The sequence below is a fragment of the Manis javanica genome, chromosome 11 (genome assembly GCF_040802235.1).
Source record: "Manis javanica isolate MJ-LG chromosome 11, MJ_LKY, whole genome shotgun sequence".
In the NCBI taxonomy this organism is placed as follows: Eukaryota; Metazoa; Chordata; class Mammalia; order Pholidota; family Manidae; genus Manis; species Manis javanica.
Genome location: NC_133166.1, coordinates 20,501,205 through 20,528,171, shown reverse-complemented (window position 1 = coordinate 20,528,171; position 26,967 = coordinate 20,501,205). Strand labels below are relative to the sequence as shown.

The 26,967-nt window shown below is 40.8% G+C and overlaps 1 protein-coding gene across 3 annotated transcripts in view; it reads left to right on the top strand.

Moving 5' to 3' along the window:
- Nucleotides 1-26,967, top strand: part of POLD3 (DNA polymerase delta 3, accessory subunit) — a 158,735-nt gene that overhangs the window by 91,899 nt on the left and 39,869 nt on the right. Inside the window, exons 1-2 of one of the 3 annotated variants that reach the window (XM_037026285.2) lie at nt 9,612-9,859; nt 11,159-11,214. In XM_037026285.2, the coding sequence (XP_036882180.1) occupies nt 9,773-9,859; nt 11,159-11,214 (143 nt within the window). In that variant the 5' untranslated portion in view covers nt 9,612-9,772. Of the gene's footprint in view, nt 1-9,611; nt 9,860-11,158; nt 11,215-26,967 lie in introns of those variants that run through there. The other 2 variants (XM_017668027.3, XM_073216015.1) reach the window with 2 other exon arrangements.

Below are 26,967 nucleotides of genomic sequence, written 5' to 3'. Positions count from 1 at the left end.
GTTTATAGAAGGTACTCAGTGAACATTTGAAGAACGAATGAATGAGCACCTGTCTAGGAGGAATCTGTGCCCTGGCTGCTCAGTATCCTGAAAAAGATACTGATAATCTGAGATTAAAAAAAATAAAAAACCTGAGATAAGCTGAGCAAATCAGGTCCAACCATTTAGGAATTACAAAATGTGGAATTGTTGAGAAAATCTGTAGTGACAGGGCAAAAGCTGGAGGTAAGGGTGGAGATGAGCCATGGCAACCTATGACTGTGTTTAAAGTAAAATTTTGAAGAAGTAGAAACCATGGGTAAGCCAAAGAACAAAACAGAATAGTGACAGAGAGAGAAACAGTGATGCCAAGAGAGAGAAAATGAGGCCAAGAAATCAGTTCACTCTATCAGGACTGTGTCTAGAATGGCCTTTGCCCCTTTACTCAATCCTAAAACAAGGCCACATGCCATTTCCTCAGGAAGTCTTCCCAACCAGCAGGGCTGGGAGCCAAAGAGCAATCATCTCTGAGAAAAGGATTGTACACTTTTCTCTAACCCTGAATGCCAATCCCTCCAACACCCACCCCCAATTTCAATAACCCAGAAATTATATGCTTATGACAAAACTCATAACCAATTTCCAATTATCTTCACTTTTACCATCATCCCTCCAGCTCTAGGTAGTGTCACCATAAGCATAACTAATTGGCCTAAGTCTACATGTGCCACATAAATAATTAGTATAAGTGAATTTTTCCCTAAAGGATAAAAAGAAAAAATAATTGGTTGACAGTTTGGTTTAATTTCTTCATTGACCCCGCTTTTATATAAGCATGGTCTACACAGTGGTGCAGAGTTTTGAATCCACATTTCCCATAGGACTTTGGAACATCTACCAATGAACATGTAACAAAATGCCAAGAACAAAAAGCGGCATAGAAGGCTCTCACAACACAAGACAAAGCTCAGTTACAGGTATGCATCTTAGTATTAGGCAACTGAGACCGCTTTTAATGAAAGAAGAAACTTTAGTGAAAAAAACGGCAATGCTGAATGAGAGATGAATCAACAACAACAAAAAATGCGTAGTACTATGAACAAAAGTCTTTGAAGACAGATGCTTAGGTAAATCCACAAAATAAAATCACTTATTTACACAGTATTGCCATGAATCTACCCTATACATTTTACATGTATTTTGTATATGCCAATAAACTCTTCCTAATTTTGTTATTCATTTTTCGTGTTTCATTTACAGGCAGACCTCAGAGATACTGCAGCTTTGGCTCCAGACTACCAATATATGGCAATAAAGACAGTCAAATGAAATTTTTTGGTTTCCCCACAGCTATAAAAGTTAGGTTTACACTTTATACTGTAGTCTACGAAGTATGCAATAGCATTATGTCTAAAAGTAATCAATGTATGTGCCTTAACTGAAAACTGCTTTCTTGCTAAAAACTGCTAAGCATCATCAGAGCTTTCAGCAGGTTGTGGTCTGTTTGCTGGTGGAGGGCCTTGCCTGGATGTTGATGTGGTGGCTGCTGAAGGTCGGGGTGGCGGTAGCAATTTCTTAAAATATGACAACAATGAAGTTTGTCACATCAGTTGACTATTCCTTTCATGAATGATTTCTCTGTAGCTGTTAGCATTTAAAAAAAATTGATAGCATACCCACAGTAGAACTCCTTTCAAAATTGGAGTCAATCCTCTCAAACCCTGATACTGCTATAGCAACTAAGCTTTGTGATATTCTAAATGCTTTTTGTCATTTCAACAATCTTCACAGCATCTTAACCAGGAGTAGATTCCATTTCAAGAATCCACTTTCTTGCCTCATCCATAAGAAGCAACTCCACATCTGTTCAAGTTTTATTGTGAGACTGCAATTATCAGTCACACCCTAGGCTCCACTTCTAATTCTAGTAGTTCTCTTGCTGTTTTTACATATCTGCAGTTACTTCCTCCACTGATGTCTTGAGCCCCCTCAAAGTCATCCATGAGGGTTGGATTCAACTTTTCCCAGCTCCTGTTACTGTTGACATTTTGGCCTATTCCCATGAATCACAAATGTTCTTAAAGATACCTGTAATGTGAATCATTTCCAGAAGGTTTTCAATTTACTTTGCCCAGATCCATCAGAAGAATCACTAACTATGGCAGCTGTAATCTTATGAAAGGTATTTCTTAAATAATAAGACTTGAACATCTAAATGACTCCTTCATCCAAGGACTGCACAATGGATATTGTGTTAGCAGGCATGAAAACAACATTGCAATAGTAACATCAAACATCGCTGATCACAGATCACCATAACAAACACAATAATAATAATGAAAAAGTTTGAAATACTGCAAGAATTACCAAAATGTAGCCCAGAGACATGAAGTGAGCAAATGCTGTTGGAAAAATGGCGCCGATTGCCTTGCTCAATGCAGGGTTGCCACAAACCTTCAATTATAAAAAATGCAGTATCTGTGAAGAGTAATAAAGCAAAGCACAATGAAGTGAACTATCACCTCTATGTCCTTTTAAATGAATGTCCCTCATGTTTTTTGTGATTTTATCTTTTATGGCAAAATGGCCTTACAGCCAATTACTTCTGCTGTGAAAATGCTTGCAACAAAGATGCTAACAGAGAAAGTACTGGCCACACACCCCTCCAAAGCAGCTTTCCAAAGCCCAAGGGAATGGCGAAAGGAAAACAATATGCAAAGCAACTGCGAAATGCGGGCAGGGTGCAGTTCTCCTTTTTTCCTGACTGCCTGATGCAGCAAAGGTAGCCGTGTGAACCTCTTGGGGCTTGTGTGAGCTGCAGGTGTGGCAGGGAAACCAGTATGTGAATGCCCTCCTGGCTCACCTTCCTTGTTTGGGTAACGGAGGGGTTTTACATTGATTTTTAAGAACCGATAAGAAGTGTTAGAACAGCACCTGGAGATTGATTTCACCCTCCCCTGGGCTCCTGTCTCCCCAGCTGCCAGGAAGGTTGATGTGTCCTGGCCTTGGTGGCTGTGCATTCCACAAGATACACATGTTCTCACAAAACAGCTTTTTTAAAGCAGAGGAAGTATTGGCTTGTTCTGTGTTGTTAAAAGCTGTAACAAAGACTGCAGTCTGATTTCTTTTCTTGTATATTTTGCCTAAAATGAAAGGTGGGATTACATGGCATCTAGTCCTGGATGCCTCGGTCCAGTTTCCCCACATGAACTCTGCCCCTCAGGCTGGGTTAGTTGCCTCTGTCTGCAGGGTTTCTGTGGCACCCGTGCTTCCCTCACAATGTCCTGCTGTTTACTTCCTACAGACTAAATTCCCAGGGGTGGAGACCAGGCCACACAGGGCCTGAAAACAGGTGGCCTTGAATAATGTTTGATGAATGAATATCTGAATGGTCTAATGAATACTTTAGTGTTATTAAGTCCTGGGCCTCTGGAAGCCATATAACCCTTGGACAGTTATATGGCTCCCAAATCATAATCGTTAAGCTTGTATTCCTTGGTTCTGACCTGTTGTCTTGCCTGGAATGCTATCATTAAGGGACCTGTGGCAGCCCTAAAGCCTAGCTAGCTGGTGGGGTTCCTGAGCTGTTCCAGTAGGCCCCCTGTCCTGGTCAGAGGCCTGGCCTCCTTCCCCTCCTCTGAGTCTGGGAACCTGCCTGCATATTCATTGACCACTACTCACCCTTTCCCCAGCTTTGAGCCTTGTCTTCTTGCCCTGGCCCTGTCAGAATCATTAGACTCTCTGATGCCAATCATTTTGGGGATGAAGTGGAGATGAAGAGGGGATAGAGGAGGGTTGACCTTCTATTTCTAACATCAACCTGTCAAGCAAAAAAAGGAGGCAATATTGAAAAAGAAAAAGGCCTTTTCTTTAGGGTCTCAGAATTGTAATTTGGGGAGCACAGATTCCAGAGTAACCAGAAAAGTGTCCTGCTTATGTAGGGAGAGCCCTGGGTTTTTATGAGGAAGAATGGAGGTAATTACATAATTTAGATAAAGAAGAAAAAGAGAAAAGAGAAGAAAAAGAGAAGAAAAGAGAAAAAAACTTAATTTGGTGCTAACTGGTTGAGCCACTTTTAATTACCCTCTGACTGATTGTATTGGTGCTGTTAAGCAAAACTATTCTTGGTATGCATTCGTTAACTATTCTGTCATCATAAAGTTCATGGCAACATTTTAACGTCTGAATGCTAGTGGCTCTGTTAGATTTTATGAGCAACTGCTTGTAAAACAATTACTGATTCTAGCCCAGTTAAAAGTTCATTAGTTAGAAAGGAAAATGGAATTTCAGAATGGAATCTCTCATGTCCAGAAATTTTATACATTTCCACAAACCTTAGGTTCTCTTTTGAGCCCTGGAGGCTGAAGAGTCTTGACCCTATGGCTCCCACTGCTGGTATCAGCTGACAATGCTGCTCCAGCAGTTGGTCTGCCTTCCTTTGCTTAGCAAATACATGGGTTGATTGCTTCTTCTGGTTTCTGAGGACTGCTCTCGTTCTTAACGCTGATGTTAAGTCTCACTTTTATGGAACAGGGAGTAAGGTTTTTTGTTTTTTGGTCTTTTTTAAAGCAGCATTTAAGGTATAGGTAGGAAGGGTGGTACTTTGCTTTTGGGAGATTTGCCTTTCATATTTCAAATAGGGAACACATCACAGATGCCTGGAATCAGAAAATGAGTTAATTTTACATTGTTAAATGCCCCCTCCTTTTTTTTAATGAAAATATGTTCATTTTTTTTCTGATAACAATTATATGGTCTCATAAACATTCAAACATGTATAAGGGAAAAAACGACAAGAGCCTCTTAGAAGAGACTAAAAATCAGCCAAATGCTCTCCTCTAATGACAGCAGGGTTTGAGCATGGCCTTCGGCACACCTGGGATGAAACCTGTCTCCACCACTTCCTACCTGTATGGTTTGGGGCAAGTTACTTAACCTTTTTGAGCTCAAGTTTCCTTATCTATAAAATAGGGGGAGCAGTAGGTGAGTAGTAATATTTACTGACTTTACAGTTTATAGACTTGTTTGGAAGACTAAAAGAGAACATTCAAGTAAAAGACCTAGAATGGTGCTTGCACACTTGACACACTCAGTGAATGAGATGTAATAGTGAATGATATTTCAAGTCTCCTTGTAAATTAATCCAGTTTTTCTCCCTCTCACATCTCACTGCCTTCAGTGTAATTGAACTTGAGCCCATAAACATTTATTGAGAACCTATTAGATGCTGGTGGGGTTGTCACAGTTACTGGAATGAGAACAACTTTAAAATCCTACTTAGTTGTCAGTTTAAGCAAACCTTGCCTTGGAACCTATATGCAATTGTTTCCCATTCACTCTTGCAATTAACATAAAATTGATTTCATATGTGGGTGCCTTTTTATTTTATTTTTTTAAGTTTTTTATTTTTATTAAGGAATCATTGATATACAATCTTATGAAGGTTTCACATGAGCAATTTTTAATTAGCTTATACTACATTCACCCATATTATCAAGTCCCCACACACACACCCCATTGCAGTCACTGTCCATCAGCATAGTAAGATGCTATAGAGTCACTACTTGTCTTCTCTGTGCTATACTGCTTTCCCTGTGACCTGTGGGTGCTTTTATGTGAAGAGATGATAGAATTGAACATGACTGTTTGAGGATCAAATGAGTCTGTAAAAGGCACCACAACATGGGAGGTGTTTAGTATAGTTATATCATCCCAGCAATGTACAGGAGCTGAAAGACTCTCACCTATGGGTTGTATGAGTTAAAGTGCAGAGGGGTCCTCTCTACTGGCTTATTTTTGACCATACGACTAAATGATCTATAAAAATAAACTCTTGTCTTCTGGACACAGTCCTGGTCTTGTTTACTGGTATTTGCTAGCTGTGGTTCCCTCCCTCAACCTAATCAAAGGTCTGACCCACAACCACTGTCCTGAAACTTCCAAGATTGATTCCTGTTTGTCTGCCTCTGTGTTCCTGTATCCTGTAGATACTGAGTATATACCATTTGTTACTTGGCCTCCACTGAAAAACAATTCTGATTTGACTTATGTGCACAAAGATTCCAAAGTTCTACAATAAAATATGTTGGAGTTCATTGAACTTATTATTAGTTTTCCGATAAGCAGTTATAAGCTAATAATTAGGCAGAAAAACACAGTGTTTAAGATGATAGATGCTGAAGCCAGACTGCCTGGGTTATAATTCTGGCTCTGCCACTGTGTGGCCTTGGGCAAGTTGCTTAACCTCTCTGTGTTAACATTACTCATCTGAAAAAGGGATAATATCAGCCTTACTTTCTAGGGTTCTTATTGAGATTAAATGTGTTAATAATTGTAAAGCACTTGGAACAGAGCCTGGCATATAGTTAGTGATATATAAATGTTAGTTATATAATACCAATTACCATTTATGGAGCACTTAGCTATCTGTCAGGCACAGAACATGGTACTTTAATCCCCTCAATTATGCGCAGTATTTAAATTATTTACAGTGGCCTGTATTTGCTTATGAGCACTGAATATTAAAGTTACAGAAAGTTTGCAAGTCAGTTGTTAGCCATTACTAAAAATCAAATTGTTAATTTACAATGAAATAAATCATATTAAAAACAAAGAAATATTCAAATCTCATTACTTCTTAATTATTTTACTACATGTTACTACCACCTATGCTCTCGATGTTGTTTATCATACTTATATGGTGGAAATAATGGTGACACTGCGTCTCTAACTCTGCATCTGGTGACATCACTATCGATAGCTCGAATATGCTATGGTGGGAGTATTTACACTGCACAAGTTTGGCAACCACTATAAATCAGGGCTTTTTAAATTCAGCAAATTGGTTGTTAAACATTTATCAGTAAACCACTGCTTTATTGTCCCTTCATGAACTTCAGGACTATGATTTGCCTAGAGCCACACAGCTAGGAAGTGGTAAAACTGGGATTCAAGCACAGGATTTTGTGTGTTTGCTTGCTTTTCAAAAGAAAAATACATTTCCAAAACCTACTGTGCTTTCTATTTAGCTACCCTTCCCTGACGTAGGAATGTTCAAGTTGGGCAGGCCTCAGACACAAACAGAGAAGCCACCCCTTCCTCCTGCAGCAACCCTGCCCCTAAGGTAGAAGACCAACTCCTAGCCTGCCTCCACCTGGATATAGCTGTGGTCATTCCTTTCCAGTCCCATGACTTCCACTCCAGATAAGGATCACTTGTCTTAATTTGATAATCCCATTGCTGTCTTGCCTGGGATCTATTTTTATCCATTATCCCTTCCACCCAGAATATCTTTCTGGTTAAGATGAAACTAAAACTAATTCTTTCCAATACCTGTACTTATTTTTAATCTTCCTGGTTGGCATAGTAGTTAAGATTCCTTAAACAATCACTATTCTTAAAATTTTTATTGGTGCATACATACAGAAAACTCTACATATCAGAAATGTACAGTTCAATTCATTTTCATAAACTCACTGCACCCATGAGACCAGCACTTGGATCCCAAACCAGAGCATTGCCTTCTTCTCGAAGTCTTCCAGTTTCCATCCTCCCAAGGGTAACCATTAATTTGACTGCTAAAAGTTATGTAACTCTTTTAATATTGGCATATCTAGGATTATGTTGGGGCAAGTACGGTATACAGTATTATCATTGCTCCCTTTGGTGTGGGGTAGTATTGAGACTCTTCTTGGGTCAGTTATCTTGACTTGTTTCCCACCCCTGTGGAGTAAGGACGAGACAACTGAGTTCCAATCTCAGTACTACCACTTAACCTTGTGACCTGGAAAATCCTTGTCTCCTCTCTTAAGCCTCAGCAATCTAGTCTATAAAATACAGACAAACGCAATCCATATGCAGGGTCGCTATGAGGATTAACTGAAATCTTGCTCTCGAAGCTCCTGGTAGTGTGCCTGGTGGATAGTAATGTAATAGCCAACTGTACTGATTTTATCGAGTGCAGGCATGGTGTGAGGGTTTTATGTGTATTATGTTGTTTATAACTTTAGCCAAATAGAATTCTTTCATTTTTCTCATGTGCTCTTTCTGTTTCACATCTCAGCAGTCAAAGGCATTGCCATTTACTTAAAGATTTAGGTTCCGAATGTAGGTATTTTCCTTGATTCCTGTCTTTCCTACACTCCACAAATCTAATTCATCAGCAGGTATTGTTGACTCTAAAAAGAAAACCCAAGTCAATCAGTTTTCCCAATTTCCACTACCATTATCCTATTTTAAGACGCTAATATTCCTCACTTAAATATCCATCCTCACAAGAAAAGGTAGGCTGCCTGTAAACAGGCTCCCTGCATAATTGGTCATGGTTGTATCCCAGCGACCCGGGACCCAGAACAGTGCCTGGCCCTTAGGAAACTTTTGCTATGTCTTCAGTGAACGCATGTTGCAACAAAACTTTGCAGTGGGTACTATTATTACTTCCATATTACAGATGGGGAAATAGGCTTGCAAGGAAAAGTAAGTTAAGGATTCACATAGCAAATAACAAAATCACAATTCAAATCCAGGCTCTAACTCCAGAGCTTGTGAAAATTTAGATGCTTCACTGATAATGGCATCAGGAGCCCTGCAGGGAGAGGCCTCATGCCCACCACTCTGTAGCCCCCACAGCAAGGAAGAGGGACACATCTTACAACTTACTATTATTTTGGCTACTTAACCACCCACTAGAAAGAGGGAGGAGTTTCTTCCTCCAGCAACAACTCAGCAACACCCCAGCCAATGAGAGACTTACAGCACAGCCAATGAGCAGACATGACACATGCGACTCCCAGTTTCCTCCAATGGACTTTTTGTTTAGAACATTCCCCAATTCTCCCCCTTTCTTCTATAACAGAGCACTCCTCTACTTTGTTCCCCGGACATACTTGTAGTTTTGTTGTAGTTTGCTTGTCCTGAATTTGCAATTCTCTGCTATTGCAGAATAAACCCGTTTTGCTGAGAAAATAACTGACAGTGTCTTTTTAAGGTTCAGGTATGCCACCATACTAAACTACACTGGTTTATGCTGACGTTAGTTATTTAGGGTTCTTTAATTGTTAGGAGAAATTTTAGTTGAAATTCCCCAACCTGAAAACTCTTCCTTGAGAATGAAGTTCATGTGTCTCTTCACACTGCCTTCTTGGCACAACATGGTTTGGTTTCTTCCAAATATCCCCTCTCCTCCTTGGCTTCTTCTCCCAACATCCTAGCTACAATGCATTATTTTCCTGTCCTGCAATTGCCATTATCCCCTTCTCCCATTCCCTCTGGAAAACTGTCCCTAATTTCTCAACTCTGAGAGATTATAATACGCAGTACTTAATTCCAGATGGGATCACTCTACTAAAATTACTGGTTTATTTCCATCTTTATTCACTGCTGTGTCCCTAGTACCTAAGAAGTGCCTGGAATAGAATCTTGATAAATATTTGTTGAATAAAGATATGAGAGGGCAAGGATGATTTTACCATTTCACTGTGGATCCTAAGGGTGAGGTGTTTTACTCGGAGCAGACGTGACCCTTGAAACCTGAGCTCCGCAAACCGCCCTTGCAGACCACGCCCCTGCTCCTAGTCCCTCACTTCCGTCTATTCTTAGTAGCTCCGCCTTACTTCAGCCTGCGCTGCCTCCGAAACTAGTTTGGCCCCCCGACGGCCGCCGTAGTGCGTCGCCTTTGTTGCCGTGGGAAACGGCCCGAGACCTGTGAGGGAGGAAAGACGTTTCCCGCCGGCGGGAGCTGCGGTTGTGGCGGCTGGAGCAGCTCAAAGGCGGCGGAGCCCAACGCCGAAGCACCATGGCTGACCAGCTTTATTTGGAAAACATAGACGAGTTCGTCACGGACCAGAACAAGATCGTGAGGAGCCAGGACTGGGGACTGGCTGTGCGGCAAGGGTCCTGGGCCCAGCCAGGGCGGCGAGGGAGGCGGGGGCTTTAACTCTGCTTGCGGTCTCGTGGGAACAGGCCCAGAGAAGACCGGTCCCCACGCCTCGTGCCTCAGGGCGAGCGAGGACTCGCCGGGGGGATTCCTCTGACGCGCGAAACAGTCTGCGTCGCTTGGGTGGGCGTGCTGGGCACTGCACGGACCAGAGGCCACGGAAGTCAGGCGTGAAGGGAGGGGCATTGGTTGATAAGCTTCCGAGGCATCTCTACACCTGTCTGATGAGGTGGTTAGTGATTAAAGACCCGGCTTTACAGTTGAGGAAATTGTGTCTTAACCGGGTTAAGTGACAAGTTGTTGAACCTTCCGACAGTCGCTTTCATCTTCCTGGAAATTTAGTATTCATACAGGCTCCACTTGCCCCACAGGGTTTCCGTAAAAAATCAGATGAGACCATGGATGTGAATGGACTTTGCATATAAATCGTGATGATTATATGATTGTGAGCTTGGGATACACATTATTGCATTTAAGGTTTACAGCGACCGACCCAGAGGTTGTTGAAGTATCCCTGCAAAAGGAAGTTGAAGCAGAGGAGCCAAATAACTTTTTAGTTTGTGGTTAATTAGCGATAGGCATTTTTTTCAACCTAGGGCTGTCTCTTTTGCTAATGATTTCTTCCTCATCGTGCTGGGTTTGCCTAATCTATGTAAGTCTTCTAATTAGTGGAAACTCAGCATTTAGAATTGGAAGGCTTTGAGAGGAGAGTGACAAACAAGGAAGTGACAAATGACAGGACAGTTCAAAGAAGGATGGAAGGATGGCCAAGGCTTGATGCCAGTAGTTCCCAGTCTAACCTCTGATAGAATTCACTCCAGTCCCTGCATCACCTGTGCCCTTTAATGTTTGTTGCTATGGCTGCAACTTTCCTTAGAAATTTCTGAGTCATACGCTTCAAAGTAATCTAGCTTCTGGTGAATTTTAAGAGTTTTCAGTGGTGGCAGAATGTGAAAAAGGGGCTTTAGTAAAACATGGACTGTGAGGAAAACGAGAGCTTTTTCTATATTCATTCAGCCTTTCTTTTTAGACTCTGCATAAATTGGTCTATGGAACAAACCTGTTAGTATTTGAAGATAAATATTTCACTCCTACCTGTCCAGGTGGATGGTTCTTGGCAAAAGTGGGCTGGCAACTATTGTTAGGATGTAATCATTTAAAAGTAGAAATCTTTAGGGACCCTGGAACACGCCTTCATTCTGGAATTATCTAATAAAACGTTTAAAAAGTTTCTTCTTCTTGCAGGTGACGTACAAATGGCTGAGCTTTACACTAGGGGTTCATGTTAACCAGGCCAAACAGTAAGTCCAGTTTCCTACTAATTTTAATCAGATTGGAGTTTTGGGTTTTGCTAGGTTAGAACTTTTTTTACCCCTGAAAAAATGGGAAAGAATATTATTTTTACTATATTGTACTACTTCTGTCTATTATTTAGGAGGTAGATGGACTTGTATACAAGTGTGTGGTGATACGTTTGCTGAATTTATTTGTAGCCTTGCCCTATGGTTAACATGATATGTTATTTCAAACTTATTAAATGGGCTAGCCAATTCTGTTTACATCTGAGATTTACACATCTGTTAAATCTTTTTTATTTTTTTATTTTTTTTGAATTTTGGTATCATTAATGTACAATTACATGAGCAACATTATGGTTACTAGATTCCCCCCATTACCAAGTCCCCACCACATACCCCATTTGTCTGTTATATCTTCATTACATTTTCACACATGCTACTTAGCCCCATTTCTAGGTGTTACTGAAATAACTTCCGTAATGAGGTCAACAGGTGTTTGACACAAGCTGTGTTACAGTATAAGATGGGAGAACTATTTGAGTGAAACTAAAACAGGGATTGCTTAGGATGGCACAGAGCATTGCCCTTTTTGAATTTTGCCGTATCACCTTCCCTTGCTGAAACCGAACTTGAGGCCCAAAGGGAAAAGGCAAGCATATGAATTAACTCCAGAATTTCTTGACCTTCAGGTGTACTGATGTTTTCTATATCCCAAGGGAAGGAATTGGTGAACAGGCTGAGGGCACATATATTGAGTTAAATATTCATTTAGTTTCTTTTATTCCTAAAAGTGGTCTGTTTTTCCTCCATTCCTTGGGTCATGGGAACATTCCATTAGTCTTAGAAACTATCCCCAATCTCTGGAATGGGTTGATTTGGTTTCATTTGGGTTGCTGTTTGACAGGTCTAGGAGTCTGATTTTGACTGTGATGTTTATGCCTTCAAGACCTGAAACTCTTGGCCCAGGGATGGCTTTGGACTGATTTTGGCTATCTGAGATTACTGTTGCTAAGACAAGTCCTAGCCCAAACACAAAAGGTTCAGGTGACTTTGGGAATGGACACCTATAAGAGTAATTATTTATTGTGCTGAATCATGTTCAAATAGGAAATGAGTTAACTACTACTAAAGGCTGTTGGGGCTTAAAAGTACGTATTGAGGATGGCAGATGAAGTGAAGTTGCCCGCAATTTTACTGTAGCTCTCTTTACTACCTATAATTTTTATATGACTAACACACTGTCTAGCCCCTTGTCTTCCAACTTCATCCCATACCACTCTCTCCCTCGCTTATATGCTTCCTGTGTTTGCCTGTCTGTGTGTCCAGTGCACCAAGCCCATTCTCACCCTTGGACCTTTGCACCTTTGCCTCTGCCTGGAATGCTCTTCTGCCAGCTGTCCTCATCCTTCAGGTTTCAGCTCAAATTTCATGTGTTCTTGTAGCATCGCTTCTCTAATGCTCTATTTGAGGTTGCCCCACCCCTCCCTAACTCTCTGTCATATGATCCTGTAAATTTCTCTCATAATTCTTTTTTAAAAAATAGCTTTACTGAGATATAAATAATATACCATACAATTCACCCATTGGAAATGTACAAGTCATTGATTTTCAGTATATTCAGAGTTGTGCAGCCATCACTACAATTAATTTTAGAACATTTCTTATCACCCTGAAAAGAATCCCTGTATCCATTAGTCACTCACCATTTTACCCCTGTCCTGTCCCCCACCCCCAGCCCCAGGATTAGGCAACCACTAAAGTACTCTTTGTTTATAGATTTGCCTATCCTGGACGTTTCATAGGATAGGTAATCTTGTGTGTCTGGTTTCTTTTATTTAGCATGTTTTCAAGGTTTGTCCATGTTGTAGTATTTATCAGTACTTCATTCCTTTTTTTGACTGATTAATACCCTATCATATGGTGTATTAGTTTCCTAGAGCTGTCATAATAGAATACTACAAACTGGGTGGCTTAAAACAGCAGAAATTTATGGTCTCACAGTTCTGGAAGCTAGAATCTGAAATTAGATGTCAACAGGGCCATTCTCCCTCTGAAACCTGTAGAGAAGAGTTCTTCCTTGCTCCTTCGTAGATTCTAGGTGGTTAGTTGGCAGTGTTTGGTGTTCCTTGGCTCATAGCTGTATTACTGTGGTCTGCCTTTTTGTCACATGCATTCTCTTAGTGTCTCTATCTTAACATAGCCGTCTTATAAGGATATCAGTCATATTGGATTAGGAGTCCACCCTACTCCAGTATGACCTTATTTTAACTAATGACAGCTGCAGTGGGCCTGTGTCTAAGTAAGGTCACACTCTGAGGTACTGGTGGTTAGGGCTTCAACATAACTTTTTGGAGGAATATAATTCAACCTGTAATATATAAGAAAAGCCACATTTTTTTTATCCATTCATCAGCTGATGGACATTTAGGCTGTTTCTACATTTTGAGTATTATGAATAAGGCTACTATGAATATTCATTTACAGGTTTTTGGGTGGACATGTGTTTTCAGTTGCCTTGGATATTTTGAGGAACTGACAAGCTGTTCTTCAATGTGGCTACACTATTTTAAATCCCACACCAGCAAGGTACGAAGGTTCCCATTTTTCCACATTCTTGTCAACTATTATTATCTTTTTTATTTGAGCCATTCTAGGGGGTGTGAAGTGCTATCATTAGGGTTTTCATGTGCTTATTAACCCTTTGTACATCTTGGAGAAATATTTATATATTAAGATCATTTACCTATTTTTTTTCCTTGGGTATTTGTCTTTTTATTGTTGAGTGGTATGAGTTCTTTATCTATTCTGGATATAAGACCCTGATCAGACATACAGTTTGCAAAAATATTCTCCCTTTTGTGTTGTCTTTCCACCTTCTCGATAGTGCCCTTTGAAACAGAAGATGTTTTTAATTGTTGATGAAGCCCAATGTTAGCTATCTTGTGCCAGTACCAAATTGTTTTGATTATTGTGGCTTTGTAGTAGAGCTTGAAGTTGGGGAGCAAGATCCCGCCCACTTATTCTTCCTTCTCAGGATTGCTTTGGCTATTTGGGGTCTTTGGTGTTTCCATATGAATTTTTGAACTATTTGTTCCAGTTCGTTGAAGAATGCTGTTGATAATTTGATAGGGATTGTGTTGAATCTGTAGATTGCTTTGGGCAGGATGGCCATTTTGAAAATATTCTTCCTAGCCAAGAGCATGGGATGAGTTTCCATTTGCAATGTTAGCTATCTATTGTTGTGCTTTTTACATGAAACCTAAGAAGATTTTACCTAACCCAAGGTCATGAAGATTTGTTTTCTTCTGAGAGTTTTGTACTTTTAGCTATCAATAATATTATCAGTAATTACTACTATATTTAAAGTTTCTATGTATCATATGCTTGTTAACATATTAAACATGTTTCAGTCCTCACAGTAAGAATACACTATGGTTTTCAAATTAGGTGTTGGTTCAAGCTAATTTTAAATGGAGCACTTAAATGTGTAAATAGCCACTGTATCTCCCAGGAATATCATTTTATATAGGTGTAAGGAAAAGGTACAACTTCAGTTGTTGCATTCAGATATTCAGTTCCAGCATTTTATAATTCTTATTGCTATCTGACACATTCTTGCTTATTGTATAACTTCCCCTGCTCTAGAATATAAGCTTCGTGAAGGCAGGGAACACTTTCATCAAGTTCATCACTGTGTAACAAATTTTCCCAAAATTTAGCAGCTTGAAACAACCATATTATTATGCTAATAGATTCTTTTGGTTTGGAATTTGAGCAGGGCACAGTGAGAATGATTTATTTCTGTTCCATGATGTCTGATGTCTCAGCTGGGAGCCTCAACAGCTGGAGATTGATCATCTGTAGGTAGCTGTAAGCATATGTGTGGAAGTTGATGCTGGCCATAAGCAGGGACTTCAGCTGGGGTTGTTGACCAGACTTTGCACGTGATCTTCCCATGTGCTTGGGCTTCTTCAGAGCATGGTGTCTCTACATAGTCAAACTTCTTACACGAGAAGTTCAGGACTTTAACACAAGGCAAAAGCTGATTGCCTTTTCTCACTAGCCTCAGGAGTCAAGCAGTGTCATGTCTGTTTCATTCTTTTGGTTAAAATGAATCAGTAGCCCTCCTAGATTGAAGGGGAGAGTATGAGAGGATGTGACCCCCACACACACACCATGTGTGCCAATCATAATGCCCTTCAATCCCCTTCTCCCTCCCTACCCATTCACCCTCCCCCACCCCTCCCCTTTGGTAACCAGTAGTGCCTTCTTGGAATCTGGAAGTCTGTTGCTATTTTGTTCCTTCAGTTTTGCTTTGTTATACTCCACAAATGAGGGAAATCACTTGGTACTTGTCTTTCTCTACCTGGCTTATTTCACTGAGCATAATACCCCTCCAGTTCAATCCATGTTGTTGTTGCAAATGGTACAATTTGTTTTCTTCTGATGGCTGAATAATATTCCATTGTGTATATGTGCCACCTCTTCTTTACCCATTCATCTACTGATGGACACTTGGATTTCTTCCATATCTTTGCTATTGTAAGTAGTGCTGCAATAAACATAGGGGTACATATGTCTTTTTGAATCTGTGATCTTATTTTCTTTGGGTAGATTCCTAGGAGTGGAATTCCTGGGTCAAATGGTATTTCTGGTTTTAGTTTTTTGAGAAACCTCCATATTGCTTTCCACAATGGTTGAAGTAGTTTACATTCCCACCAACAGTGTAGGAGGGGTCCCCTTTCTCCGCATCCTCACCAGCATTTGTTGTTTTCCTTGTCTTTTGGATATTGGCCATCCTAACTGGTGTGAGGTAATATCTCATTGTGGTTTTAATTTGCATTTCTCTGATGATTAGCGATGTGGAGCATCTTTTCATGTGCCTATTGGCCATGGAATCTCTTCTTGGAGAAGTGTCTGTTCAGATGCTCTGCCCATTTTTTAATCGGGTTATTTGCTTTTTGGGTGTTGAAGCACGTGAATTCTTTATGTATTTTGGATGTTAACCCTTTGTCGGATATGTTGTTTACAAATATATTCTCCCATAGTGCAGGGTGCCTTTTTGTTCTACTGATGGTGTCTTTTGCTGTACAGAAGCTTCTTAGTTTGATATAGTCCCATTTGTTCATTTTTGCTTTTGTTTCCCTTGCCTGAGGAGATGTGTTCAGTAAAAAGTTGATCATGTTTATATTCAAGAGATTTTTGCCTATGTTTTCTTCTAAGAGTTTCACGGTTTCATGACTTACATTCAGGTCTTTGATCCATATTGAGTTTACTTTTGTGTATGGAGTTAGACAGTAATCTAGTTTTATTCCCTTGTGTGTAGCTGTCCAGTTTTGCCAACACCAGTTGTTGAAGAGGCTGTCAATTCCTTATTATATATCCATGGCTCCTTTATCGTATATTAATTGGCCTTATATGTGTGGGTTTATATCTGGTGAGTGTCCCCATCTTTTTAAATTTAACCTATACGGGAAGCATTTAAAATATCACTGTTGGTACTGAGGTCAGTGACTGGGTGAGGTGGTTGCTGATTTGCTTGGATTCATTAAAAAAGTTATTTTTCCAGTGCTTATTCATAGGCTCTGTTGTAAAACAGCAAACCTGACAGACAATGTCCATCGTATCATTTATTTAAGCAATATAATTTTAGGTTGTAAAAATTCTGCGAAAGAAAATTCTCTTGCTTTTTCCCGTATCAGTGAAATACAACTTCATTCTTTCAGTTGCTTAGTCCAGTCATCCTTGACTCCTCTTTCTCTCATACTCCACAATCATAAGTAAATCCTGTTGTTTCTGCCTTTAAATATACCCAGCATTCATCCACTAATTACTACCTCTGTTGCTAATGCCCTAGTCTTAGCCACCATCATCTCTAGCCTGGATCACTGCAGTAGCCTCTTAACTGGTCTCTGTTTCTTCCCTTGCCTCTTGACAGTATATTCTCCACATTATACTGTCAGGAGTGCTTCTAAAAGGTGAGATTATATTATTTCTACTCTAAACCTTCTAATAACTCCTTGCTTAAAGTCTTACATAGGTCCATACAAGCCTTGCATGTCTGGCTCTCTCTCCCCTACCACTCTTCTTCTTCCACACTTGCCTGTTTTCTGTTCCTTGGACATTGCTTACTTATTCTTGCCTCAGAACTTTTGTGTTAGTGTTCTCTCTGCCTGGAACATTCTTCCCCAAGATAAGCACACTGCTGGCTCCCTCATTTCCTGCAGGGTGCTGCTTATGAGGCCTTCCCTAATCACCTCATATAAAAATAGCAAAACTTCTCTGGCACTTTCTGTTCTCCTTACATTTGTTTTTTTTTCTCATAGATTTACTACCATCTGACATATATACTTGGATGTTTTGTCTTTCTTTTCTACAATGTATGCTTTAAAAGCGCAGGAACTTTGCTTTGTTCACTGGTATAGAATATAAAGTAACCACTCAGTAAAGTTTTGTTTACTTGATTTGCATTTTTAAAACTTGACCATGGCAGCTTTGTAGATAAATGAATTGACATTTTTTTTTTTTTTTTTTTTTTTTTTTTTTTTTTGAGAGGGCATCTCTCATATTTATTGATCAAATGGTTGTTAACAACAATAAAATTCAGTATAGGGGGGTCAATGCTCAATGTACAATCATTAATCCATCTCAAGCCTAATTCTCGTCAGTCTCCAATCTTCTGAAGCATAACGAACAAGTTCTTACATGGTGAACGAATTCTTACAGAGTGAATAAATTCTTACATGGTGAACAGTACAAGGGCATTCATCACAGAAACTTTCGGTTTTGATCATGCAATATGACCTATAAACCATCAGGTCAAATATGAATATTCATTTGATTTTTGTACTTGATTTATATGTTGATCCCACATTTCTCCTATTATTATTATTATTTTTATTTTTAATAAAATGCTGAAGTGGTAGGTAGATGCAAGATAAAGGTAGAAAACATAGTTTAGTGCTGTAAGAAGGCAAATGTAGATGATCAGATGATCAGGTGTGTGCCTATGGACTAAGTATTAATCCAGGCTAGACAAGGGCAGCAAGACATCCACGGATGCAGAAGATTTCTCTCAAAGCAGGGGGGGTGAGGTTCTGAGCCTCACCTCTGTTGATCCCCAAATTCTCACCTGATGGCCCCCCTGCGACTGTGCCTGTCTTAGGTTGTTCCTCCCTTGAGGAATCTTACCCGTCTCTGGCTAACCAGTCATCTTCCGGGGCCATACAGGGAAATGTAAAGTTGGTAAGTGAGAGAGAAGCCATATTGTTTGCAAAGGTTAGCTTTTTACTTCTTTGCAGATTTATGCCCTGTGGCTTCTATGCCCAGCACTTGTCTCGAGGTATCTTTACCACCTGGAGGAATTATGATACTCGGTAAATTTGATATGAGGCACGAATTCTATTTAAGGTTTGTAATTAGGAAGGAAGAAGAAAAGCTATAGATGTAGCATATGAAGGAAACTTGGGAGGATTGATTATTTCTTTGACATATCTTCTTGTATAGTACCTTAAGTATGTATAGGTTTTAAACTACTAACTAATTTGCACACACATATTAACATAATAGGAATACGGTGACATAAACAAAGCAAATCTATAATTACCAGCCATCTCCAGTGAAGCCAAGAAAACCATTTAGGCACCCTAGGCATTTGTGAAAATTTATCTATAATATGATGGATATTTTCCAACTGTACTTGAACCATCAGACAAATTAAAGCAGCCCATTTCTGGGATCTGTTCACATCCCATATGTTCTTTTAACCATAGATAGTCTATAGTCATGAGATTTTGGGGTGCTACAACTTGCACCCCTCCCAACTCCTGGTTGAGTTCCAACAGTACAGATCCAGTCAAATTCGTTGTCTCACTGTATGCACATGCCAGCCTAGACATCTCCCTCCTCCTTCTTATGGCAAGTCCAGGAGACGGTGGGCTGGATGCAGCCACAACCGCAGCATCGTCCGGATCCCTGGGGAGGCTTTTTGATGATCATCCCCCGGCACGAGTCCTCCAGAGAGTGCTGATGCCGGAAGCTCCTCCTCATATCGTATCTTATTTCATTTTCTGGGTATCCAAGCTAGGCCTTGATCTTCTGCGTAGAAACAAACAGACCCTTTGCCCACACTTTGACATGCCCTCTATACCACTGTGCAGAACTCATTGGAGGTCAGCACACAGTAACTGCTTTTTTTTTTTTTTTTTTTAATTAAGAGAAAGGAATATTATCAGAAAAGAGTACCTCCATAGCTGATCATCTGACACCCTTTAAGTGATCAACATTAAGGATATTTAAAGCATGCGTTGATCTTTGATTTACCAATAGTTTTATCCTGTTAACGAGTAATCCCCTTTTCTTTCTTTCTTTCTTTCTTTTTTTTTTTTTTTTTAAATTTTTAATCTACCCTTACATGAAGAATACTATGTTTACTATGCTCTCCCCTATATCAGGTCCCCCCTAACAACCCCATTACGGTTACTGTCCATCAGCTTAGCAAAATGTGGTAGAGTCACTACTTGTCCTCTCTGTGTTGTGCAGCCCACCCTCCCCTTTCTCCCTGCCCCCCATGCATGCTAATCTTAATACCCCCCTTCTTCTTCTCCCCCCTTATCCCTCCCTGCCCACCCATCCTCCCCAGTTCCTTTCCCTTTGGTACCTGTTAGTCCATTTTTGGGTTCTGTAATTCTGCTGCTGTTTTGTTCCTTCAGTTTTTCCTTTGTTCCTATACTCCTCAGATGAGTGAAATCCTTTGGTATTTCTCTTTCTCCGCTTGGCTTATTTCACTGAGCATAATACTCTCCAGCTCCATCCATGTTGCTGCAAATGGTTGGATTTTTCCACTTCTTATGGCTGAGTAGTATTCCATTGTGTATATGTACCACATCTTCTTTATCCATTCATCTACAGATGGACATTTAGGTTGCTTCCAATTCTTGGCTATTGTAAATAGTGCTGCAATAAACATAGGAGTGCATCTGTCTTTCTCAAACTTGATTGCTGCGTTCTTAGGGTAAATTCCTAGGAGTGGAATTCCTGGGTCAAATGGTAGGTCTGTTTTGAGCATTTTGATGCACCTCCATACTGCTTTCCACAATGGTTGAACTAATTTACATTCCCACCAGCAGTGTAGGAGGGTTCCCCTTTCTCCACAGCCTCGCCAACATTTGTTGTTGTTTGTCTTTTGGATGGCAGCTATCCTTACTGGTGTGAGGTGATACCTCATTGTAGTTTTAATTTGCATTTCTCTGATAATTAGCGATGTGGAGCATCTTTTCATGTGTCTCTTGGCCATCTGTATTTCTTTTTTGGAGAACTGTTCAGTTCCTCTGCCCATTTTTTAATTGGGTTATTTGTTTTTTGTTTGTTGAGGCGTGTGAGCTCTTTATATATTCTGGACGTCAAGCCTTTATCAGATCTGTCATTTTCAAATATATTCTCCCATACTGTAGGGTTCCTTTTTGTTCTATTGATGGTGTCTTTCGCTGTACAGAAGCTTTTCAGCTTAATGTAGTCCCACTTGCTCATTTTTGCTGTTGTTTTCCTTGCCCGGGGAGATATGTTCAAGAAGAGATCACTCATGTTTATGTCTAAGAGGTTTTTGCCTATGTTTTTTTCCAAGAGTTTAATGGTTTCGTGACTTACATTCAGGTCTTTGATCCATTTTGAGTTTACCTTTGTATATGGGGTTAGACAATGGTCCAGTTTCATTCTCCTACATGTAGCTGTCCAGTTTTGCCAGCACCATCTGTTGAAGAGACTGTCATTTTGCCATTGTATGTCCATGGCTCCTTTATCAAATATTAATTGACCATATATGTTTGGGTTAATTTCTGGGGTCTCTAATCTGTTCCACTGGTCTGTGGCTCTGTTCTTGTGCCAGTACCAAATTGTCTTGATTACTATGGCTTTGTAGTAGAGCTTGAAGTTGGGGAGTGAGATCCCCCCTACTTTATTCTTCTTTTTCAGGATTGCTTTGGCTATTCGGGGTCTTTGGTGTTTCCATATGAATTTTTGAATTATTTGTTCCAATTCATTGAAGAATGTTGCTGGTAATTTGAGAGGGATTGCATCAAATTTGTATATTGCTTTCGGCAGGATGGCCATTTTGACGATATTAATTCTTCCTAGCCATGAGCATGGGATGAGTTTCCATTTATTAGTGTCCCCTTTAATTTCTCTTAAGAGTGACTTGTAGTTTTCAGAGTATAAGTCTTTCACTTCCTTGGTTAGGTTTATTCCTAGGTATTTTATTCTTTTTGATGCAATGGTGAATGGAATTGTTTTCCTGATTTCTCTTTCTATTGATTCGTTGTTAGTGTATAGGAAAGCTACAGATTTCTGTGTGTTGATTTTGTATCCTGCAACTTTGCTGTATTCCGATATCAGTTCTAGTAGTTTTGGAGTGGAGTCTTTAGGGTTTTTTATGTACAGTATCATATCATCTGCAAATAGTGACAGTTTAACTTCTTCTTTACCAATCTGGATTCCTTGTATTTCTTTGTTTTGTCTGATTGCCGTGGCTAGGACCTCCAGTACTATGTTGAATAACAGTGGGGAGAGTGGGCATCCCTGTCTGGTTCCCGATCTCAGTGGAAATGCTTTCAGCTTCTCGCTGTTCAGTATAATGCTGGCTGTGGGTTTATCATATATGGCCTTTATTATGTTGAGGTACTTGCCCTCTATTCCCATTTTGCTGAGAGTTTTTATCATGAATGGATGTTGAATTTTGTCAAATGCTTTTTCAGCATCTATGGAGATGATCATGTGGTTTTTGTCTTTCTTTTTGTTGATGTGGTGGATGATGTTGATGGATTTTCGAATGTTGTACCATCCTTGCATCCCTGGGATGAACCCCACTTGGTCATGGTGTATGATCCTTTTGATATACTGTTGAATTCTGTTTGCTAATATTTTATTGAGTATTTTTGCATCTACATTCATCAGGGATATTGGTCTGTAATTTTCTTTTTTGGTGGGGTCTTTTCCTGGTTTTGGTATTAGGGTGATGTTGGCTTCATAGAATGAGTTTGGGAGTATTCCCTCTTCTTCTATTTTGTGGAACACTTTAAGGAGAATGGGTATTATGTCTTCTCTGTGTGTCTGATAAAATTCCGAGGTAAATCCGTCCGGCCCCGGGGTTTTGTTCTTGGGTAGTTTTTTGATTACTGTTTCAATTTCTTTGCTTGTAATTGGTTTGTTTAACTTTTGTGTTTCTTCCTTGGTCAGTCTTGGGAGGTTGTATTTTTCTAGGAAGTTGTCCATTTCTTCTAGGTTTTCCAGCTTGTTGGCATATAGGTTTTCATAGTAGTCTTTAATAATTCTTTGTATTTCTTTGGAGTCTGTCGTGATTTTTCCATTCTCATTTCTGATTATGTTGATTTGTGTTGACTCTCTTTTTCTCTTAATAAGTTGGGCTAGAGGCTTATCTATTTTGTTTATTTTCTCAAAGAACCAGCTCTTGGTTTCGTTGATTTTTGCTATTGTTTTATTCTTCTCAATTTTGTTTATTTCTTCTCTGATCTTTATTATGTCCCTCCTTCTGCTGACTTTAGGCCTCATTTGTTCTTCTTTTTCCAGTTTTAATAATTGTGATGTTAGACTATTCATTTGGGATTGTTCTTCCTTCTTCAAGTGTGCCTGGATTGCTATATACTTTCCTCTTAAGACTGCTTTCGCTGCATCCCACAGAAGTTGGGGCTTAGTGTTGTTGTTGTCATTTGTTTCTATATATTCCTTGATCTCTATTTTGATTTGTTCATTGATCCATTGATTATTTAGTAGCATGTTGTGAAGCCTCCATGTGTTTGTGAGCCTTTTTGTTTTCTTTGTAGAATTTATTTCTACTTTCATACCTTTGTGGTCTGAAAAATTGGTTGGTAGAATTTCAATATTGTGGAATTTACTGAGGCTCTTTTTGTGAGCTAGTATGTGGTCTATTCTGGAGAATGTTCCATGTGCACTTGAGAAGAATGTATATCCTGTTGCTTTTGGATGTAAAGTTCTATAGATGTCTATTAGGTCCATCTGTTCTAGTGTGTTGTTCAGTGCCTGTGTGTCTTTACTTATTTTCTGCCCGGTGGATCTATCCTTTGGGGTGAGTGGTGTGTTGAAGTCTCCTACAATGAATGCATTGCAGTCTATTTCCCTCTTTAGTTCTGTTAGTATTTGCTTCACATATGCTGGTGCTCCTGTATTGGGTGCATATATATTTAGAATGGTTATATCCTCTTGTTGGACTAAGCCCTTTATCATTATGTAGTGGCCTTCTTTATCTCTTGTTACTTTCTTTGTTTTGAAGTCTATTTTGTCTGATATTAGTACTGCAACCCCTGCTTTCTTCTCACTGTTGTTTGCCTGAAATATGTTTTTCCATCCCTTGACTTTTAGTCTATGCTTATCTTTGGGTTTAAGGTGAGTTTCTTGTAAGCAGCATATAGATGGGTCTTGCTTTTTTATCCATTCTATTACTCTATGTCTTTTGATTGGTGCATTAAGTCCATTTACATTTAGGGTGACTATTGAAAGATATGTACTTATTGCCATTGCAGGCTTTAGATTCGTGGTTACCAAAGGTTCAAGGTTAGCTTCTTTAGTATCTTACTGCCTAACTTAGCTCGCTTATTGAGCTGTTATATACACTGTCTGGAGAGTCTTTTCTTCTCTCCCTTCTTATTCCTCCTCCTCCATTCTTCATATGTTGTGTGTTTTGTTCTGTGCTCTTTTTAGGGGTGCTCCCATCTAGAGCAGTCCTTGTAGGATGCCCTGTAGAGGTGGTTTGTGGGAAGCAAATTCCCTCAGCTTTTGCTTGTCTGGGAATTGTTTAATCCCGCCATCATATTTAAATGATAGTCGTGCTGGATACAGTATCCTTGGTTCAAGGCCCTTCTGTTTCATTGCATTAAGTATATCATGCCATTCTCTTCTGGCCTGTAGGGTTTCTGTTGAGAAGTCTGATGTTAGCCTGATTGGTTTTCCTTTATAGGTGACCTTTTTCTCTCTAGCTGCCTTTAAAACTCTTTCCTTGTCCTTGATCCTTGCCATTTTAATTATTATGTGTCTTGGTGTTGTCCTCCTTGGATCCTTTCTGTTGGGGGTTCTGTATAATTCCATGGTCTGTTCGATTATTTCCTCCCCCAGTTTGGGGAAGTTTTCAGCAATTATTTCTTCAAAGACACTTTCTATCCCTTTTCCTCTTTCTTCCTCTTCTGGTATCCCTATAATACGAATGTTTTTCCTTTTGTATTGGTCACATATTTCTCTTAGTGTTGTTTCATTCCTGGAGATCCTTTTATCTCTCTCTCTGTCAGCTTCTATACGTTCCTGTTCTCTGGCTTCTATTCCTTCAATGGCCTCTTGCATCTTATCCATTCTGCTTATAAATCCTTCCAGGGATTGTTTCACTTCTGTGATCTCTTTCCTGACATCTGTGATCTCCTTCCGGACTTCATCCCACTGCTCTTGCATTTTTCTCTGCATCTCATCCCACTGCTCTTGCATTTTTCTCTGCATCTCATCCCATTGCTCTTGCATTTTTTTCTGCATCTCTGTCAGCATGTTCATGATTTTTATTTTGAATTCTTTTTCAGGAGGACTAGTTAGGTCTGTCTCCTTCTCAGGTGTTGTCTCTGTGATCTTTGTCTGCCTGTAGTTTTGCCTTTTCATGGTGATAGAGATAGTTCGCAGAGCTGGTACAAGTGACCGCTGGAAGAGCTTCCCTTCTTGTTGGTTTGTAGCCTTTTCCTGGGAGAATAGCGACCTCTAGTGGCTTGTGCTGGGCAGCTGTGCGCAGACAGGGCTTCTGCTTCCTGCCCAGTTGCTTTGGGGTTTATCTCCGCTGTTGCTGTGGGCTTGGCCTGGCTGGGGCTGTTCCTCCAAAATGGTGGAGCCCCGTTGGAGGGGGAGCAGCCAGGAGACTATTTATCTCCGTAAGGGGCCTCTGTGCTCCCTGCTGCCCAGGGGGTTAGAGTGCCCAGAGATCCCCAGATTCCCTGCTTCTGGTCTAAGTGACCTGTCCTGCCCCTTTAAGATTTCCAAAAAGCACTCTCCAAACCAAAACAACAACAGCAACAATGAGAGAGGGAACAGAAAGAAAGAGAAAAAAAAAAAAGGAAAAAAAAGGAAAAAACAAGCGATTTTTTTTGTTTTTTTTTTTTTTGTCCTCAGGTGCCGGTCCCAGGCACCCGCTCACTGGTCCTGCTGCCCTGTCTCCCTAGCACCAGGGTCCCTGTCCTTTCAAGGCTTCCAAAAAGCACCCACCCACCGGTCCCGCAGGGAAGGAACGCTCAATATTCTTTGTCCTCAGGCACTGGTCCCACGCACCCGCTCACCAGTCCCGCCGCCCTGCCTCCCTAGCACCGGGGTCCCTGTCCCTTCAAGGCTTCCAAAAAGCACTCGGCAAAAAGAGAGAAAAAAAAGGGGAAAAACGCGCAATTTCTTCCGTCCTCAGGTGCTGGTCTCAGGCACCCACCCACCGGTCCCACAGGGAAAAATGTGGGATATTCTTTGTCCTCAGGTGCCGGTCCCAGGCACCCGCTCACCAGTCCCGCCGCCCTGCCTCCCTAGCACCGGGGTCCCTGTCCCTTTTAGGCTTCCAAAAAGCACTCGCAGAAAAGAGAAAAAAAAAAGGGGAAAAACGTGCGATTTCCTCTGTCCTCAAGTGCCGGTCTCAGGCACCCGCCCACCGGTCCCGCAGGGAAAAACGGGGGATATTCTTTGTCCTCAGGCGCCGGTCCCAGCCACCCGCTCACCAGTCCCGCCACCGTGCCTCCCTAGCACTGGGGTCCCCGTCCCTTCAAGGCTTCCAAAAAGCGCTCGCCCAAAAGAGAAAAAAAAAAAAGGGGAAAAACGCGCGACCTCCTCCGTCCTCAGGCACCGGTCTCAGGCACCCGCCCCCAGGTCTCGCAGGGAGAAACGCGGGATATTCTTTGTCCTCCGGCGCCGTTCCCAGGCACCTCCTCACCGGTCCCGCCACCCTGCCTCCCCAGCAACGGGGGCCCGTCCCTCTAAGGCTTCCAAAAAGCGCTCGCCAAAAAAAAAACCGCTCCGGTTTCTCTCCACCCGCCGGGAGCCGGGGGAGGGGCGCTCGGGTCCCGCCGGGCTGGGGCTTGTATCTTACCCCCTTCACAAGGCGCTGGGTTCTTGCAGGTGTGGATGTGGTCTGGATGTTGTCCTGTGTCCTGTGGTCTCTATTTTAGGAAGATTTTTCTTTATTATATTTTCATAGCTCTATGTGTTTTTGGGAGGAGATTTCCACTGCTCTACTCACGCCGCCATCTTGGCTCCGCTCCTCTGAATTGACATTTTTAATTGAAATAGTCCAGTTAAGAGATTTGAAGGGCATGGAGTCAAGAATTACTTGGGAGGAAGAACTGATGAGATTTGGCAACTCACTGGATAGGGAGAAGTAAAGGATAATGACTCCCAGATACCTGGCTTGGATAGTTTGAACAGATGAAGTTGTTATCAGGAGGAATAAGTGAAGTCATGGGATGAGTGAAATAGACCAAAGAGAATATATAGTAATGTATGCCTTGGTTTTAGCACTAAAAGTCCGTGTCTCAGGAAATCCCTCAGACGTGGACAAACCAGATGGTTGGTCACTGTACTTTATAGAGTGAAAGGTAGCTGAAGACAGAACCCCAGCAGTGTGGAAAAGGCGGAGGTAGTCAGTTCTGTGCAGGAAATGAAGCAGAGGCCGTCAGAGGAGTAGGAGACTCAGTGGGGCATGGGATCATAGATGCTAAGAGAGCAGAT